Here is a 16929-nt window from a genome sequence, read left to right as displayed (position 1 = left end):
CAAGACAAAAATTTAAGAAGACTAAAATCACATTGGCCGTCTTCTCTAATCACAATGGTATGAAACCAGAAATCAACTACAAGATAAATACTGGAAAATACACAAACACGTGGAGACTAAATAACCTGCTATTAAACAATGAATGGGTTATTAATAAGGTCAAGGAAGAACTCAAGATACCTAGAGACAAATGAAAATGAAAACACAATGACTCAAAATCTGTGTGACACAGTGAAAGCAGTCCTAAGAGGGAAATTCATAGCAATACAGACCCACCTCAAGAAAAATAAAAAGCTCAAACGGTCTAACCATACACTTAAAAGAAGTAGAAAAAAAATAGCAAAGTTCTAAGTGAATAGAAGTAAGAAAATAATAGAAATCAGAACAGATATAAATGAAATAGGGTCTAGGAAAACAATACATAAGATTAATGAAACCAAGAGCTGGTTCTTTGAAAGGATAAACAAAATTTACAAACTCTTAACCAGGCTCATCAAAGAAAAAAGAGAAAGGACTCAAATAAATAAAATCAGAAATGAAAGAGGAGAAATAACTACGGACTCCACGGAAATACAAAGGATCATAAGAAAATACTATGAGCAATTATATGCCAACAAATTGGACAATCTGGAAGAAATGGACACATTCCTAAAAACATACAGTCTCCCAAGACTGAGTCAAGAAAAAACAGAAAATCTGAACCGATTGATTACCAGCAAGGAAATAGAATGAGTATCAAAAATCTCCTGAAAAACAAAAGTCATGGACCAGATGGCTTTATAGACAAATTTTACCAAACATTCAAAGAAGAATGAACACCGATTCTCAAATTATTCCAAAAAAATTCAAGAAGAGAGAAGGCTCCCTAACTCCTTTGTGAGTCCACCATTACCTTGATCCCCAAACTAGACGATGACATTACAAAAAAAGAAAACTATAGGCTGATATCTCTTATGAACATTGATGCAAAAATGCTCAACGAAATATTAGCAAACTGAATTCAGCAATATGTTGAAAACATCATACAATGATCAAGTTAGATTTATTCCTGGAGTGCAAGATTGGTACAATATCTACAAATCAATGAATGCGATGCATCACATTAACAAATCGAAAGATAAAAACCATATGATCATATCAATAGATGCAGAAAAAGTATTTGACAAAATCCAGCATCCATTTGTGATAAAATCTCATCAAAGTGGGAATAGAGGGAAGATACCTCAACATAATAAAGGCCATATATGACAAACCTAACAGCTAACATCATACTCAATGGAGAAAGGCTAAAAACGTTTTCCTTATGATCAGGAACAAGACAAGGATGCTCACTTTCATCACTCTTCTTCAACATTGTATTGGAAGACATAGCTACAGCAATCAGACAAGAAAAAGAAATAGAAGGTATCCGAATTGGAAAGGAAGAAGTAAAACTCTTGCTATTTGCCGATGACATGATACTGTATATAGACAACCCTAAAGATTACACCAAAAAACTGTTAGAACTGATCAATGAATTCAGTAAAGTAGCAGGATACAAAATTAATATTCAGGAGTCAGTGACATTTTTATACACCATTGGTGAACTTTCAAAAAGAGAAATTAAGAAAACAATCCCATTTACAATTGCATGAAAAATAATAAAATACCTGGGAATCAAATTAACCAAGGAGGTAAAAGACCTGTTCTAGGAAAATTATATGTTACTGAAAAAAAGAAATTGAAAAAGATACAGATTAATGGAAGCATATACCATGGTCATGGGTAGGAAAAATCAACATCATTAAAATGTCCATACTACCCAAAGCAATCGATGGATTCAATGCAATCCATATCAAAATACCAATGACATTTTCAGAGAGCTAGAACAAATAATCCTAAAATTTATATGGAACTATAAAAGACCCTGAATAACCATGGCCATCTTGAGAAAGAAGAACAAAGTTGGAGGTATCACACTACCTGATACAGTAATCAAAACAGCATGTTACTGGCATAAAAACAGATACATTGATCAATGGAACAGAATAGAGAGGCCAGAAATAAATCCACACCTATATGCTCACTTAATATATGACAAAAGAGGCAAGAATATACAATTGGGTAAAGACCATCTCTTCAGTAAATGGTGTTGGGAAAATTGGACAGATACACGTTAAAAAAAAAAAAGAAACTGGACCAGTTTCTTACACCATATACAAGAATAGACTCAAAATGGATTAAAGACATAAATGTAAGACCCAAAACTATAAAACTTTTAGAAGAAAACATAGGCAGTAAACTCTATGATATTGCTAACAGTACTTTCTTTTCAAATATATCTCCCTGGGCAAGAGAAACAAAAGAAAAAATAAACACATGCAACTACATCAATCTAAAAAGTTTTTGTACAGAAAAGGAAACCATCAACAAAACAAAAAGACAACCGACTGATTGGGAGAAGATACTCGCTAATGATACATTTGATAAAAAAGGTTAGTATCCAAAATATATAAAGAACTCATACAACTCAACAACAAAATAATAAACAGTCCAATTAATAAATGGGCAGAAGATCTGAACAGATACTTTTCCAAAGAGGAAATACAGATGGTCAATAGACATCTGAAAAGATGCTCAAGGTCACTAATCATCAGAGCAATGCAAATTAAAACCACAATGAGATATCACCTGATACCTGTCAGAATGGCCATCATCAATAAATCAAAGAACAACAAGTGTTGGAGAGGATAAGGAGAAAAGAGAACTCTCATTTAAGCCAAGACTTAAATGTGTAGAGAGGCACTCATGTTGCTGGTACACACCATAGCAGACATGTCATTCCTGATGCTTCATTATACCTAAGGTGACACATTACTAGAGCCAACAGTTGTGGTGGTGACTTTCCAGTTCCTCACAGTTGCTAAAGTGGTGTCATCCCGGAGCCAGTGGTTAGAGCAGTGGTGTTCAGCTCTCTCATATTCATCATTGTGGTAAAGGTAGCACTTTTCTTGGCAGACCATTCTGCTGTGTTATTTTTGGATCATAACAAGGGAAACACCTGCTCTTTAAACTTGCCCAATGATGTTGTCGGCACCAAATAGCTAAATAACATCTCTTTCTGTAATGATTGCCATTAGCTATATCTGAAGCCTGACACATACACCTTGTTGGAGTTCTTAGACCAGGCTGCAATGAAAAGAAACCAAATTCATAATGACGTTAACATTAAATAAATATAATGCAAGTCCAGAGGTAGGAAGTGTTCCAGGTTCAAAAGCATTAGTTACTCAGTGATGTCATCAAGAATATAAGTTCTTTATGGTTTTTCTTTCTTTTTTTCTTTTTAATATTTACCATATTCAGTGTATTCCTTTTATGGTCTCACAAGGCTGCCTTTGGTAATCAGGGCCTTGTGCTTTTATGCTTATGTCCAGGCAGGGGATAGAGGTGGATAGAGGCTTGATTCTCTTGCCCATAATCCCTGAATAAACTTTTCCTTGCTTCTCATTGGCTCAAATCATCTACCTATTGCTGAATTATTCACTGGCTAGGGAATTATTGTGGCATGATTACAAATGGCTTTAACTAACCCTCAGGGTAGAATAGAATCACTGTTGGGAAGTCAATGACAGTATTCATTGCAGTCATTCTACCTTTCCTCTCTGCCTTCTCTCAGCTTCCCCCCACCGCCCCCCGTAAGGCTGGAACACAAGGGTAACTCTAAGCGTTTTTCCATTGAGGATCAAAGATGATCAAAATGTCTTCTACTTTTGTGGGAATTTGATCTCCCCTTCTGGGCTTCCTAGTGCTCTTTTCATACTAAGGTTAGAGATATCTGTGAAAATTTTTAGGATTTCTGTAACTGTCTCTCCTAACCAACAGCCCCTCACTCTCACCCCTACATAAAGCTTTTAGGTATGTATACTAGTGTTCCAAGACACGATGACTTTCCTAGGGATGTGCATATTTTTAGAAACTTCTATCTCTTTTTAATGTTTGTTCTTCTTAGTTGCTTCTTGCATATTTTTTGCTGTTATTAACTTGATTTTAGTTCATATTATTTGGCTTTGGACAGAGACTTTTGAGAATGGTATTTTACTTCAAAGTTATAAAAATTTTAAAATATTCTTTTAATATTTACTTCTAGATTTATTACATTTTGGCCAGTGAACATGATGTGTACCATTTCAGATATGTGGAATCTAGACTGTCAACATGACCTAAAGGATTTTCATTTTTAAAAAAGTCCATGTTTACTATTAAATAGAATGGCTATAAATATATAACTATATAATATATGTATACATCATATTATATATAATTATATATATATTTAGTTTTATTGGTTACATCATATAGATCTTCTCTATCCTTAGGTTTTTGTGTGTGTGTGTCTGTGTGTGTATGCATGCATGCGTGTGGGTGCATATGTGTACTTGATCTGTTTTAGAGTAAGAGGTATTTTAGACTCTTCACATCCTGTCATCTCAGACTCCAGTGACTTCCAAACATTTAGGCCCAGGGAGGGGAAATGTTTCTCTTTTTCCCATCTAAGTCTTATACACACTTACCTTGGCATAATTGTCAGTATATAACCCAATTCACATTATTAAACAGAAAACTTCTCATTCTGCTGTGTTTGTTATATTTATAGTACTCACAGTTTTCTCTAAAACAGTGGGTTTTGTGTACATAGTCATGATTTTTCCGAAACAAGGATACTTTCTTTCAAAGTGATAGACTCTTCAGCTCTGAAAAAATAAATGTTCATTAATCTTTAAGTGGCTATGTCTTTACTTAAGAGAAAACAACAAGAACAACAATAAAATCTCCCTTCACAAACATACAAGTAAGTTACAAATGTGAATTTTTCTCTTCTTAGGTATACAAATTGTTTCTGAAAGGGAGCTAGCTCAGTTGGCTCAGGTTCGACCATTAATATTCAGTTTTCATGAGCAATCAGCCATCAAGGATTGTTTTAAAATGCTTCAGAAAAAAGTAGAATATGAAATCATCCAGGAATTTATGGTAAATATTTTTGTCTTAAAAAAGTCTATATGTGATTTCTTTTTCTACATCACTACCAGAGAGTTTTTTTCTATTTTTTAGACTGAGTACATTGTTTTTGTTTTTAAAAATTGAATTTGTTTTTTGAGGTACTAAATGTACATAGTAAAAAAGTCAAATAGCATGAAAGGTTATGAAGTGGATAGTCTCCCTTTTTTTCTCCCTTAACTTCCTAGACCCTTTCTCCACTATTAAGTTTTCCATATAGATTTACAGAAAAATTGTTGACATGTATGTACTTTACTCACTATTCTACCCTTCCCTTCCTTTTAAAACGAATTTTCCACTTAAGAAATAATTTCCAACTATATTATCAGCACATATACAGCTCTATCTCATTCTTGTTATGTGTTTCATAGTAGTTAATTATATGGATAAGACCTTCTTTTCTTTAAATAGTCCCCTGTGGTGGACATTTAGATTATTCTAGTCTTCACTATTGTGAATAGCAATCACTCTCCTTTGTATTCCTGTGCATATGTGTGCATATTGTTTAGAACAAATCTAGAAAGACAACCAATATTTTGTGCTATCAAATTTTTGGATCTTTGCTCATTTCTTAAATGACAAATGATTCTTGTTGGTGATCTAATTGGCATTTCTTTATTTGAGAACAAAGGATTAGCTTTCCCTGTTTTTAAGCCTTTTATATTTTCGAACTGCTAGTTCTAATTCCAATGTTCTAGTCATTCTTTTTCTTATCTATAACTCTACATAATGAAGATATTATCCCTTTTGCATGTTATATATGGTAAAATTTTCTACTTTGTTGTTTGTGTTACATATACATGTGTGTGCAAACATGTATTTACTGAAAAGAAATGACTAATTTTTAGTGGTCAAATATGGCAACCTTTTCTTTATAGACCTCAGGGTTTTCTGGATCTTTAGGGAATTCATCTTTCACTCTAGGATCATAAAACTTATTTTATGTTTTTCCTAAATATTTGATAATTTTTTAATGTGTATATCTTTCATCCAGCTAGAATTTAATTTTCTATAAGGTGTTTGGTAGGAACCCAGCATTATATAGCCATTTTGTTGTCCCAAGATTCTCTAAAAACTTCTTTTGGGTAATGTAAAATGCCACTTTTATCATATACTGAAGTTCAACACACATTTTAATTTATTCTTAGACTTTTTCCACTGATTTGTTTATTCATATACCGGTACCAAACTCTTTAATTAGCATAGATTTATATTATTTTTTACCATCTGTTAAGACTAGTATTTCCTCATTACTCTTTTTCTACAGAATTGTTTTGGTCCTTCCTACAGATTTTTTTCCCAGGTTAATTTTAGAATTGTTTTGCTGAAAGATTAAAAAGGTAATAATCTGATTATTTTATCCCACTGCTTAAAACTTTAATTAGCTCCTCATTCCCCATGGAAGGAGTTGTCACCACTTTTTAAAAGATGATTGGTGCCAAATTTGCCACCCAAGAGTTACTGAAGAACTTTTGAAAAGTATAGGTTCGGAGGCTTTACATACAAATATTCTAATAGAGTAGGGCTAGATACACCTCAATTTATTTTTATATATGAAGCAAGGCCTTCCAGGTAGTTTTTGCTTTCCTTTGGGCTAAGTCATGTGCTCTGTGGTCTTGTTATACTATTCACTGTTTCCTGGAGAGGATGGGCATGCTTCATGCCTTTATTCCTGTCCTCCTACTTGGAACGATAGCCATTTACTTCTGCTCTTCTTTCCTTTCACACACACAGACTTTCATGTGAGTAACTTCTGATGACTCAGGAAGGCCCAGTTCAAGTGCTTCTTCCTTTCTAGGAGCTTTTCTTCCCATACTTCAGGTACAATCTAGTGCTGTTATTTTTACTGGTGTCTCTGTACCTTGTTCACATATCTGCCTCTCCAACTGCTTTGTTCACTTCTTTAGGGTGAAGCCATTTTCAAATTCAGATTCACTTTTGTATTCTAATACCTAGAATAGCACCAAGTATATACTAATGTTCAATAAATGTTTGTTGAAAAAAATATATATATATACTTGGTAAAGAAAATTTTTTGAAAGGAAGAATTCTTTAATTGGTGTCCTAGCTATGATTTCTTCATGGGGCAAGGAGTAAACTGTGAGACTATTTGTATGTTTTGTTAATATGTTTATATACTTATGTTGCTGTTATTTTATTATTTTTGTCTATAAAATGATCGATTTATGGGTAGCTCCAAATATGTGAATATTCTGTATTGACTTTTTTTAAAAGGAAAATTGAAAAATATTGAAGTTCAAGGGAAAAAGGATCTCTAAGAGTTTAAAGTTTTCTTATACAGTAACTTGTTGATTTATATCTCAAATTTGGGATATTTTTAAATAGTAATTTTTAAATGGGATTCTGATTTCTACACTTGTTATATAATACATTTAACATAAGGTCATATCATATAGTGCCATGAACACTAAAAAAGGCAGCTTTTTTCTTTTTCTTTTTTGTTATAGTATATACATGACTTATATTTCTTACCTTTTAAAGGATTTAGAATATAAGAATCTGACTGGTGAGTTCAACTCTGGGAATGAACCATGCAACAGAGACAAAAACAGATATCGAGATATTCTTCCATGTAAGCTGAAAATGGTTTTGATTATTTTCCTGTTAACATTTGGGAAAAGATAAAAAGTGAATTGTATAGCTTTTAGTGTTAGGCAGTTTGACCTGTGACCGTGATGAGGAGCTCTAGCAGTGGGTGGCCTGGGCATATTTTTGTATATGCTAGAACATGGTAAAGGTCAAATCTTCTATTCCAGGTCACTGTCATGGGGTTAATTATAGAAGTTCTTCAATCTTTTTCTTATGCTTTACTACTTCTCAGTCCATGAACCATCTAAAACAAAGTCTAATAGTCTGAGATACCAAAGTCACTTTTGGTACCCCAAGCCCTGATACTTTTTTGACCATTTTGTGACCACAAATACAATGGGGCTATTTCTATTCTTTGTCTTGGACAATAAAGCTATCAATCAATTCTCCAACAAAAGGCTGCCCTTTGGTTGTCTTCAAAGGTCCTTACACATTACTTCCCTGTGCTGAGCGAAGCTAGTGCCAACCGGGTTACTCACAGGATTTCTCTGTGTCAGGCCATCCAAAGAGCAGAAACAAAATACAACATGGTTTTACTCTTAGCAGGAAATCTCATTCTATGCCTTACATTCCTTACAGAGTCAAAAATTTTCCAAATTACCATTTTTTCTTTCAACTTGACCTTCTTCCTTTATTATATATATCTTATATAATGCAACCATCCAGTTGTCTAAAGCAGAAAATTTTGAGTCATCTGTAATATCCAAAAGTAGTCACAAAGCTCTTTTGATTCTACCTTCTTAAACATCTAGAATCCTCTCCATTTCTAAATTCCTACTGCTGCTCTCTGTTTCTCTCCTGGTGAAATTCTTCAGCATGGCATAAATTTTACCTCTCTAGTCCCAGCTCTCCTATAGAACTTATTTCGATTTCTGGAATTCATCATTCTCTTTCTCTTGTTACCAGGCCTTTGAAACTGCGGTTCTTGCAAGAACCATCCATCTCCCCTTCTTTGCTGAGATAATTCCTGCAATCTTTCAGAGCTAGCTCAGCCAGACCTTCCCTGTTTTCCTCAAAGCTAGGTTTGGCTTATCTTTAACAATCTACCATCTTGTGACTACCCTCTGCCAATTACTAAACTATATTTTAATTATCTATTTATGTTTCTGTTTCTTCCAGTAGACTTGAGGTGGTTATTATAACTATCAAAGTAGAACACAGTGACTGTCATCACTGAATAAATACCTTCATATTTAGTTGGTTCATTCAGTTTTAAAATAAATTTATAATTATAAAAGTAATAAAGATCTTCCTGAGATAGTTAAAATATTTTATTCTGCTACCTTCTGTAGGGGGAATATGCAGAAGTGCATTGATATATATTTCTGAAATCAGGGTGATGAACCCTTATTAAACATTTTAAGAGATAATGCCATTCAGGATGTCTTATGATTCCATACAAATCTAATGATTTTTTGTTCTATTTCTTTAAAAAAATGCCATTAGGATTTTGATGGGGATAGCATATTTAACGAAGATGTATACTGCTTTGGGTAGTATGACCCTTTTAACTATGTCGATTCTTCCATCCATGAACACGGAGTGTCTCAATTTCTTAGTGTCTTTAATTTCTTTTAATAATGTCTTATAGTTTTCAGTATAAGTCCTTCATATGCTTCATTAAGTTTATTCCTAGGTATTCTATTCTTTTTGTTGCAATTGCAAAAGAAATTGTTTTTTTAAATTTGTTTTTCTGAAATTTCATTGTTAGTGTATAGGAACAATATGGATTATTGTAAGTTGATTTTGTATCCTGCAACTTTAATGTATTTGTTTATTGTTGCTAATAGCTTTTTAAATTTTTTATTTTATTAGTTTCAAGTATATAGTACATTGCTTAGACATTTATATAGTTTGTTTATAAAACAATCTCCCTAATTGCTCTTTCTCTCTTCTGGCTCTCCACTTAGCCTATACATTAATGCTAATAGTTTTTTTTTGTAGAGTCTTTAGGGTTTTCTATCTAGAGAATCTGCAGAAAAGTAACAGTTTGACTTCTTCATTTCCAGTTTGGATACCTCTTATTTTTCTCTTGCCTGATTGCTCAAGCTAGGACTTCAACACTATACTGAACACTATATTAAATATTCTGTAGTGCACGCAGACGACCTTGTCTTGTTCCTGATCTGAGAGGGAAGGCTTTAATTTTTCACCATCACGTATCATATTAGCTGAGGTTTTGTCGTATATGGCCTTTATTTTGTTGAGGTACTTTCCTTCTATACCTATTTTATTAAGTGTTTTAATCATAAATGGATGCTGTATCTTGTCAAATGCTTTTTCTGCATCTATTGATATGATCATATGACTTTTACCTTTTATTTTGTTTATGTGGTGTATCCATTGATTGGTTGTGTCTGTTGAACCTTCTTGTGCCTCTGAATGAACCCCATTTTAATCATGATGTATATATAATGTATGGTATTTGGTTTGCTAGCATTTATTTAGCATTTTCCATCTCTGTATTCATCAGAGATATTGATCTATAGTTTTCTTTTTTTTTTTATGTTATCCTTCTCAGGTTTTGGTATCAGGGTATCATTTTATGTTGGCCTCATAAAATGAGTTAGGAAGTATTGGCTCTTCTTCAGTTTTTTGGAAGAGCTTAAACAGAACAGATATTAAATCATGTTTGAATGTTTGGTAGAGTTCACTAGTGAAGCCATCTGGTCCTGGACATTTACTTTGGGGGGAGGTTTTTGATGATTGTTTCAATTTCCTTACTGTTGATTGGTCTATTTAGATTTTCTGCTACTTCGTGATTCAATCTAGGAAGGTTGTATATTTCCAAGAACTTGTCAGTTTCTTCTAGGTTACTGAATTTGGTGGCATGTAATCTTTCATAGTACTCTTGTATGATCCTTTGTATTTCGGTGGTCTATCTGTCCTAAGTTCTCCTCTTTCACTGCCGATTTTGTTTATTTGTGTCTATTTTCCTTAGTGAGTCTAGCCAGGAGGTTATTAATTTTATTGATCTTTTCGAAGAATCAGTTCTTTGTTGCATTAATTTTTCTATTATGTTTTTGTTCTTGGTTTCATTGAATTCTGCCTAATATTTCTTATTTCCTTCCTTCTGTTGTCTTTGAGTGTCATTTTTTTCTTCCTTTTCTAGTTTTTTTTAAGATGTAATGTTTGTTTATTTGAGATTTTTCTTGTTTTTTGAGATAAGCCTGTAATGAAATAAACTTTCCCCCATTACTGCTTTTGCTGTAGCCCAAAAGTTTTGACATGTTATATTTTCATTCTCATTTGTTTCTATGTATCTCTTCTTTAATTTCTTCTTTGGCCCGTTCATTCTTTAGTTGTTTAATCTCCATATATTTGTTTGTTTGTTTGTTTTTTCTGCTTTCTTTTTGCAGTTGATCTCCAGGTTCAATGTGTTGTGGTTGGAGAATATACTTGAAATGATTTCAGTCTTTTTTGTTGGCTAGTTTTATGTCACAAAACACTGTCTACGCAATCCTGAATAAAAAGGAAAAAGCCAGCGGTATCACACTGACTTCACATTATGCTACAAAGTGACAATAATCAGAACGGTATGGTATTGGCAAAAAACAAAACCCAAAACCAGACACACAGACCAATGAAAATAGAATTAACAGCCTGTAAATGAACCCACATATATATGGACAAATAATTTTTGACAAAAAAGCCAAAAACACAGTGGAGAAAAGAAAGCCTCTTCAATAAATGGTTCTGGGAAAATTGGAAAGCCACATGCAAAAGAATGAAACTAGACTGCTGTCTGTCAACATACACCAAAATTTACTCAAAATGGATCAAAAACCTAAATATAAGAAAGACCTCAAGTAATAAATTGCAATGAACAAAACATAGTACTGAACTCATGGACCTTGGGTTCAGAGAGGATTTTATCAATTTTACCTCAAAAACAAGAGAAGTAAAAACAAAAATAAATGAATGAGACTATATCAATCTAAAGGCAAAAGGAACCATAAACATAACAAAGAGACAACCAACTGAATGGGAGAAGATATTCGCAAACAATGCCTCTGATCAAGGGCTAATATCCAAAATATATAAAGGACTCATATGACTCAACAACAGGAAACATCTAATTAAAAATTAGGCAGAAGACCTCAACAGACACCTCTCCCAGGAAGACATACAAATGGCCAGGAGACATATGAAAAGATGCTCAACTTCACTGACTATTTGAGAAATTCAAATCAAAAGCACAATGAGATACCAACTCACCTGTTAGAATGGCAGTCATACACAGGCTAAGCAATAACAAGTGTTGGATAGGTCTCAGGGGAAAAGGAACCCTCATACACTGTAGATGGGAACGTAAATTGGTACAGCCACTATGGTAAACATTCTGAAGTTTCCTCAAAAAATTAAGAATAGAATTAGCAATTCCTCTTCTGGGTATCTACCCCCCAAATTTGAAAACATTTATCTGTAAAGATATATGCACCCCTATCTTCATTGCAGCATTATTCATAGTGGCCAAAACATGGAAACAACCAAAGTGCCCTTTGATAGATGATTGAATAAAGAAAGTGTACATATATACAATGGAATATTACTCAGTCATAATGAAAGATGAATTTGCAACGACATAGATGGATCAAGCTAAGCCAAATGTAGTCCAGGGATTTTTAGGTTTAAAGACAATCAATTTCTTACATTTCTATAGCACTTTATCATTTATGAAGCATTTTAAAATGCATAATCTTATATAATCTTTATAAAATACCTCTAAAGTATTTTATAAAATACCTTTAAAGTATTACTCTGAATAGCAGTCTGAGACTGCTATTCAGAGTAATGTTGGCCTCATAAAATGAGTTAGGAATTGTTCTCTTCTCTTTAATTTTTAAGAAGAATTTGAGAAGGATAGATATTAATCTTTGAATGTCTGATAGATTTCACCAGTGACTCCATCTGATCCTGGACTTTTATTTTTTGGGAGATTTTTGATTACTGTTTCAATTTCTTTACTAGTGATCAATCTGTTTCAGTCTTTCAATGTTTCATGGTTCAGTTTAGGAAGATTGTATATTTCCATTTCTTCTCAGTTCTCAAGTTTGGCAGTGTATAGCTTTCATAGTATTTTTGCATAAACCTTTGTATTTTTTTATAGTATAAACCTTTGTATTTTTTTATAGTATTTTTGTATAAACCTTTGTATTTCTGTAGTGTCTGTTGTAACTTCTCTTTCATTTCTGATTTTATTTATTTGAGTCTTCTCTCTTATCTCTTTAGTGAGTCTAGCCAGAGTTTGTTCATTTTATTAATCTTTTCAAAGGGCCAGCTTTTTGTTTTATAATTTTTTATTGTATTTTTGTCCTCTACTTATATTTATGTTTGCTCTAATTTTTATTAGTTTCTTCCTTCTACAGATTTAGGACTTCATTTTTCTTTTTTTAGCTTTTAAAGTGTTATTTTGGATTATTTATTTGAAATTTTTCTTGTTTCTTGAATTAAGCCTATAATGCTATTAATGTCCTTCTTAGTACCACTTTTGCTACATCCCCAAAATTTTGGTATGTTCTATTTTCACTTTCATTTGCTAGATTTATATTTTGATCTCTTACTTTTTCTTTGATCCAGTAGTTGTTCAGTAGCATGTTGTTTAATATCCACATATTTGTAGATTTTCCACCTTTCTTCTTGTAGTTAACTTCCAGGTTCATATTGCTATGGTCGGAAAATGTATTTGGTATGATTTCAGTCTTTTAAAATTTAGTAAGACCAGTTTTATGCCCTAACATATAGTATATTCTTGAGATCTATATGTTTTATGCCCTAACATATAGTATATTCTTGTGTGCACTTGAAAAGAATTTATATTCTGTCATTTGGAGATAGAAAGTTCTAAAACATCAATTATGTCTATATGATCTAATATGTCATTTAAGGCCAATATTTCCTTATTTCCTTATTGACTTGTCCAGGATCGGATGGAGTCACTGATGAATTCTATCAGACATTCAAAGATTAATACCTAATTCCTTGTCAACAGAAATCTATCCATTTCTGTCAATGGGATGTTTAGGCCCCCTATTATAATTGTATTTTTGTCAGTTTCTCCCTTTAGGTCTGTTAGTAATTGCTTTATATATTTTGATGCTCCCAGTTTGGGTGCACATATATTGATGTATTATATCTTCTTGATGAATTGTCTCATTTATCATTATAAAATATCTATCTTTATATATTATTAACTTTTTTTTATCTTGAAATATTTTTTGTCTAATGTAAGTATGACTATACCCACTTTTCTCTGGATGACATTTTCTTGGAGTATCATCTTTCACCCCTTTACTTTGAATCTATGTTTGCCTTTGGAGCTGAGATGGGTGTCCTATAGGCAACATGGAGTTATGTCTTGTTTTTTCATCCATTCCACTGGTCTATGCCTCTTGATTGGTGAGTTCAGTCCATTTACATTTAAAGGAATTAGTGACATATGACTACTTACTACAGCCATTTTATCTCTTGTTTTCTGGTTGCTTTGTATTGCCACTGTTTCTTTTCTGTTGTGTTTCTGTCTGCTATTTTAGTTTTGTGGTTTTCTATGATTTTTTTCTCCATTTCCTTTTTGTTTTATGTTACATGTCTCAGCTCTGGATTTTTGTTTTATGGTTATCATTAGGTTTATGTAAAAAATATTTTACATACAGTAGTCCTTTTTCTTCTGATTATGTTTTATCTTCATTCACCTGTGCAAGGTCAGTCTTTTTTCTCATTTCCTTTTATATCTTTGTTGTCACAAGTAATCCCTTTTAATGCTGTGCATTTTTCCAAATTGCAGAAGTTATAGTCTTTTTTAAAAATTATTTTTCCTTTTAACTTTTATGTTATAGTTAAGTGTTTAATACCTTATTCTGAAATAAAGTTTCATTTTTCTGCTTCTGCCTGTCTGGTTGTCATCTTACTCAGAGTTTTGTATACTTTTGTCTTTTTGGTTCATATGGAAGAGCTCCTTTGAACATTTCTTATAATGCAGGCCTTGTGGTGGTAGAATCCCTCAGCTTTCGTTTGTCTGGAAAAGCTTTTATTTTTCCTTCATATCTAAAAAATAACTTTGCTGGATATATTATTCTTGGCTAGTAGTTTCTCTCTTTCAATATTTTTAATATTCTACTCTCTCCCAGTTGTAGAATTTCTACTGAAAAGTATGATGATAATCTAATGGAGTTTCCTTTGTATGTTATAGTCTCCCCCAATTCCCCTGCCGCTGGCTGCCTTGAGTATTCTTTCTTTGTCATTAATTTTTGATGGTTTTAATATAATGTGTCTTGGAGAAGGTCTTTTTGAATTGGGATCATTGGGTGTTCTGTTAGCTTCTTGTATTTGAGGCTCTAGTTCTTTTTATAAGTTTGAGAAGTTCTCACTGATTGGTTTGAATAGGCTCTCTGATCCCTCCTCTTCTCCTTCTGGCATACCCATTATCTTTATGTTGTTCGTTGTAATAGAGTCAGATACTTCTCGTAGAGGTTTTGTTTGTTTGTTTGTTTGTTTTTAACTCAGTCTCTTTCTTCTTCCTCCTGGGTCATTTCTATGTTTCTATCTTTGAGCTCACTAATTCTCTCTTTCATTTGGTCTGCTGTTTTAAATGCTCTCCAATGTATTCTTCGTTTCATTTATTGAGTTTGTTAGCTCCAGAACTTTTGTTTGGTTCTTTTTATAGTTATATGCTTTTTGGTAAAGTACTCCTTTTGTTTATTAATTTTTATACTGAGCTCATTGAACTTCTTTTATGAGTTCTCTTGTACTTCACCTTTATAACTGCATTTTTAAATTCTGTCATTTAAGTCACAGTCTTCTAGAACTTTGAATTTGATTTCTGGAGACTTTTCATTTTTTTCCTCCCATGTTATGTGCTCCCATGTTATGTTGGTTGTTCATGGTACCTGATGAATTTGTTTCTCTGCCTGGGGATTTGAGATAGTGACCTCTTTTCTTCTTTAGATACTCTTGATTTCAACAATTCAGCAGGTTGATATGTAGGGTGCTTTCTTTTGTTTTCCAGAAGATGATGTTATAACACAAGTTTTGTTTTCATCTACTGGCCCTATTTGCACCTCTGGGATTGCAGTGGAACTGCATCACGTCAGTTAAGAGAAATGCTGTGTATCCACTGGGATGGTGGATGTCCCTTGTGTGACCAGCTCACCTTGGTTATGGGGCAATACTACTGAGGTGCGGGTATGTAGTGGATAGTGAAGAACCAGTTTTATGAGCTACCGGCGCTACTTCCTTTTTACTAATGATCACTGGCCCTGCTGTTTTTGGAGGCGTCTCCACTGCCTCTACTGAGGTCTACCAGGATGAGTAGGTCTGGGAAGTGGGCTTCTCAGCTTTCTTTACTGGGCTCTTTCAGGATGGGTGAGGCTATGGAAGCAAGTTTACCTATGGCTCTGCCCCCCTAGTAATGACTGTCTGAAATGCACTATTGTTTTAAGCTTCCCAGCCACCTGTACTGGGGGTCTGCTGTGATACAGAGAAGGGTAGAGAGAGGCCTTTTCTCAGGGGACTACTGCTTCTGCCCATCTTAAACTCTAGGCTCTACTGTGAGTACTGTAACCCGATTCCTCCATTGCTGCCGCTACTGGAGCTGTGGTGGGTTCTGAACTACAGCAAATTTCCCTGTCCTTCCTCCTGTCCCACTGCCCTGCTCGTTTAAATCTGCCCACCTTAAGATATTCTGATGGATGGATCTTTCAGGCATATTTTAATTAATTTATTTATTTTTAATTATTTAATGTCACCACATATTTGACCACTTTTACCCCATCTACCTCCCTCAAACCCCCTCCCTTCTACTCACTGGTAACTACTCGTTTATTGTCCATGTCCATGAGTCTCTGTTTGTTTGTCACGTTCGTTTATTGCTTTTAGGTTTATATCCCACATATAAGTGATAGCATGTAGTTTTCAACTGTTTCTGCCTGGTTTATTTCACTTAGAATTATTATCTCGAGGTCCATCCATGTTGTTGCAAATGGCAGTATTTCACCTCTTCTTATGGCTGAGTAATATTCCATTGTATATATGTACCACAGCTTCTTTAGCCAATCATCTATCGTAGGACACTTTGGTGGCTTCCATGTCCTGAACACTGTGAATAGTGCTGCAATGAACATCAGTGTGCAAATATCTTTTCAGATATGGGTTTTCAAGTTTTTGGGGTAAATATCTAGTAGAGGGATTGCTGGATTCTTAGTTTTTTGAGGCACCTCCATACTATTTTCCATAGTGGCTGTATCAATTTGCAGTCCCACCAGCACTGTATGAGAGTTCCTTTTT

General features: G+C 33.6%; 1 protein-coding gene across 3 annotated transcripts in view; it reads left to right on the top strand.

Moving 5' to 3' along the window:
* The window catches only part of PTPN20 (protein tyrosine phosphatase non-receptor type 20), an 88603-nt gene that overhangs the window by 56334 nt on the left and 15340 nt on the right, over positions 1–16929 (top strand). Inside the window, exons 2-4 of one of the 3 annotated variants that reach the window (XM_039872329.1) lie at positions 2149–2154; positions 4865–5010; positions 7540–7630. The exons of 1 other annotated variant lie outside the window; for it this stretch is intronic. In XM_039872329.1, coding sequence (XP_039728263.1) covers positions 2149–2154; positions 4865–5010; positions 7540–7630 — 243 coding nt within the window. The remainder of the gene's footprint in view (positions 1–2148; positions 2155–4864; positions 5011–7539; positions 7631–16929) is intronic. One more of the 3 variants, XM_039872328.1, reaches the window with a different exon arrangement.

Source organism: Pteropus medius, unplaced genomic scaffold (genome assembly GCF_902729225.1).
Source record: "Pteropus medius unplaced genomic scaffold, Ma_sr-lr_union100, whole genome shotgun sequence".
Lineage (NCBI taxonomy): Eukaryota > Metazoa > Chordata > Mammalia > Chiroptera > Pteropodidae > Pteropus > Pteropus medius.
This window is presented reverse-complemented; position numbering and strand designations above follow the sequence as displayed.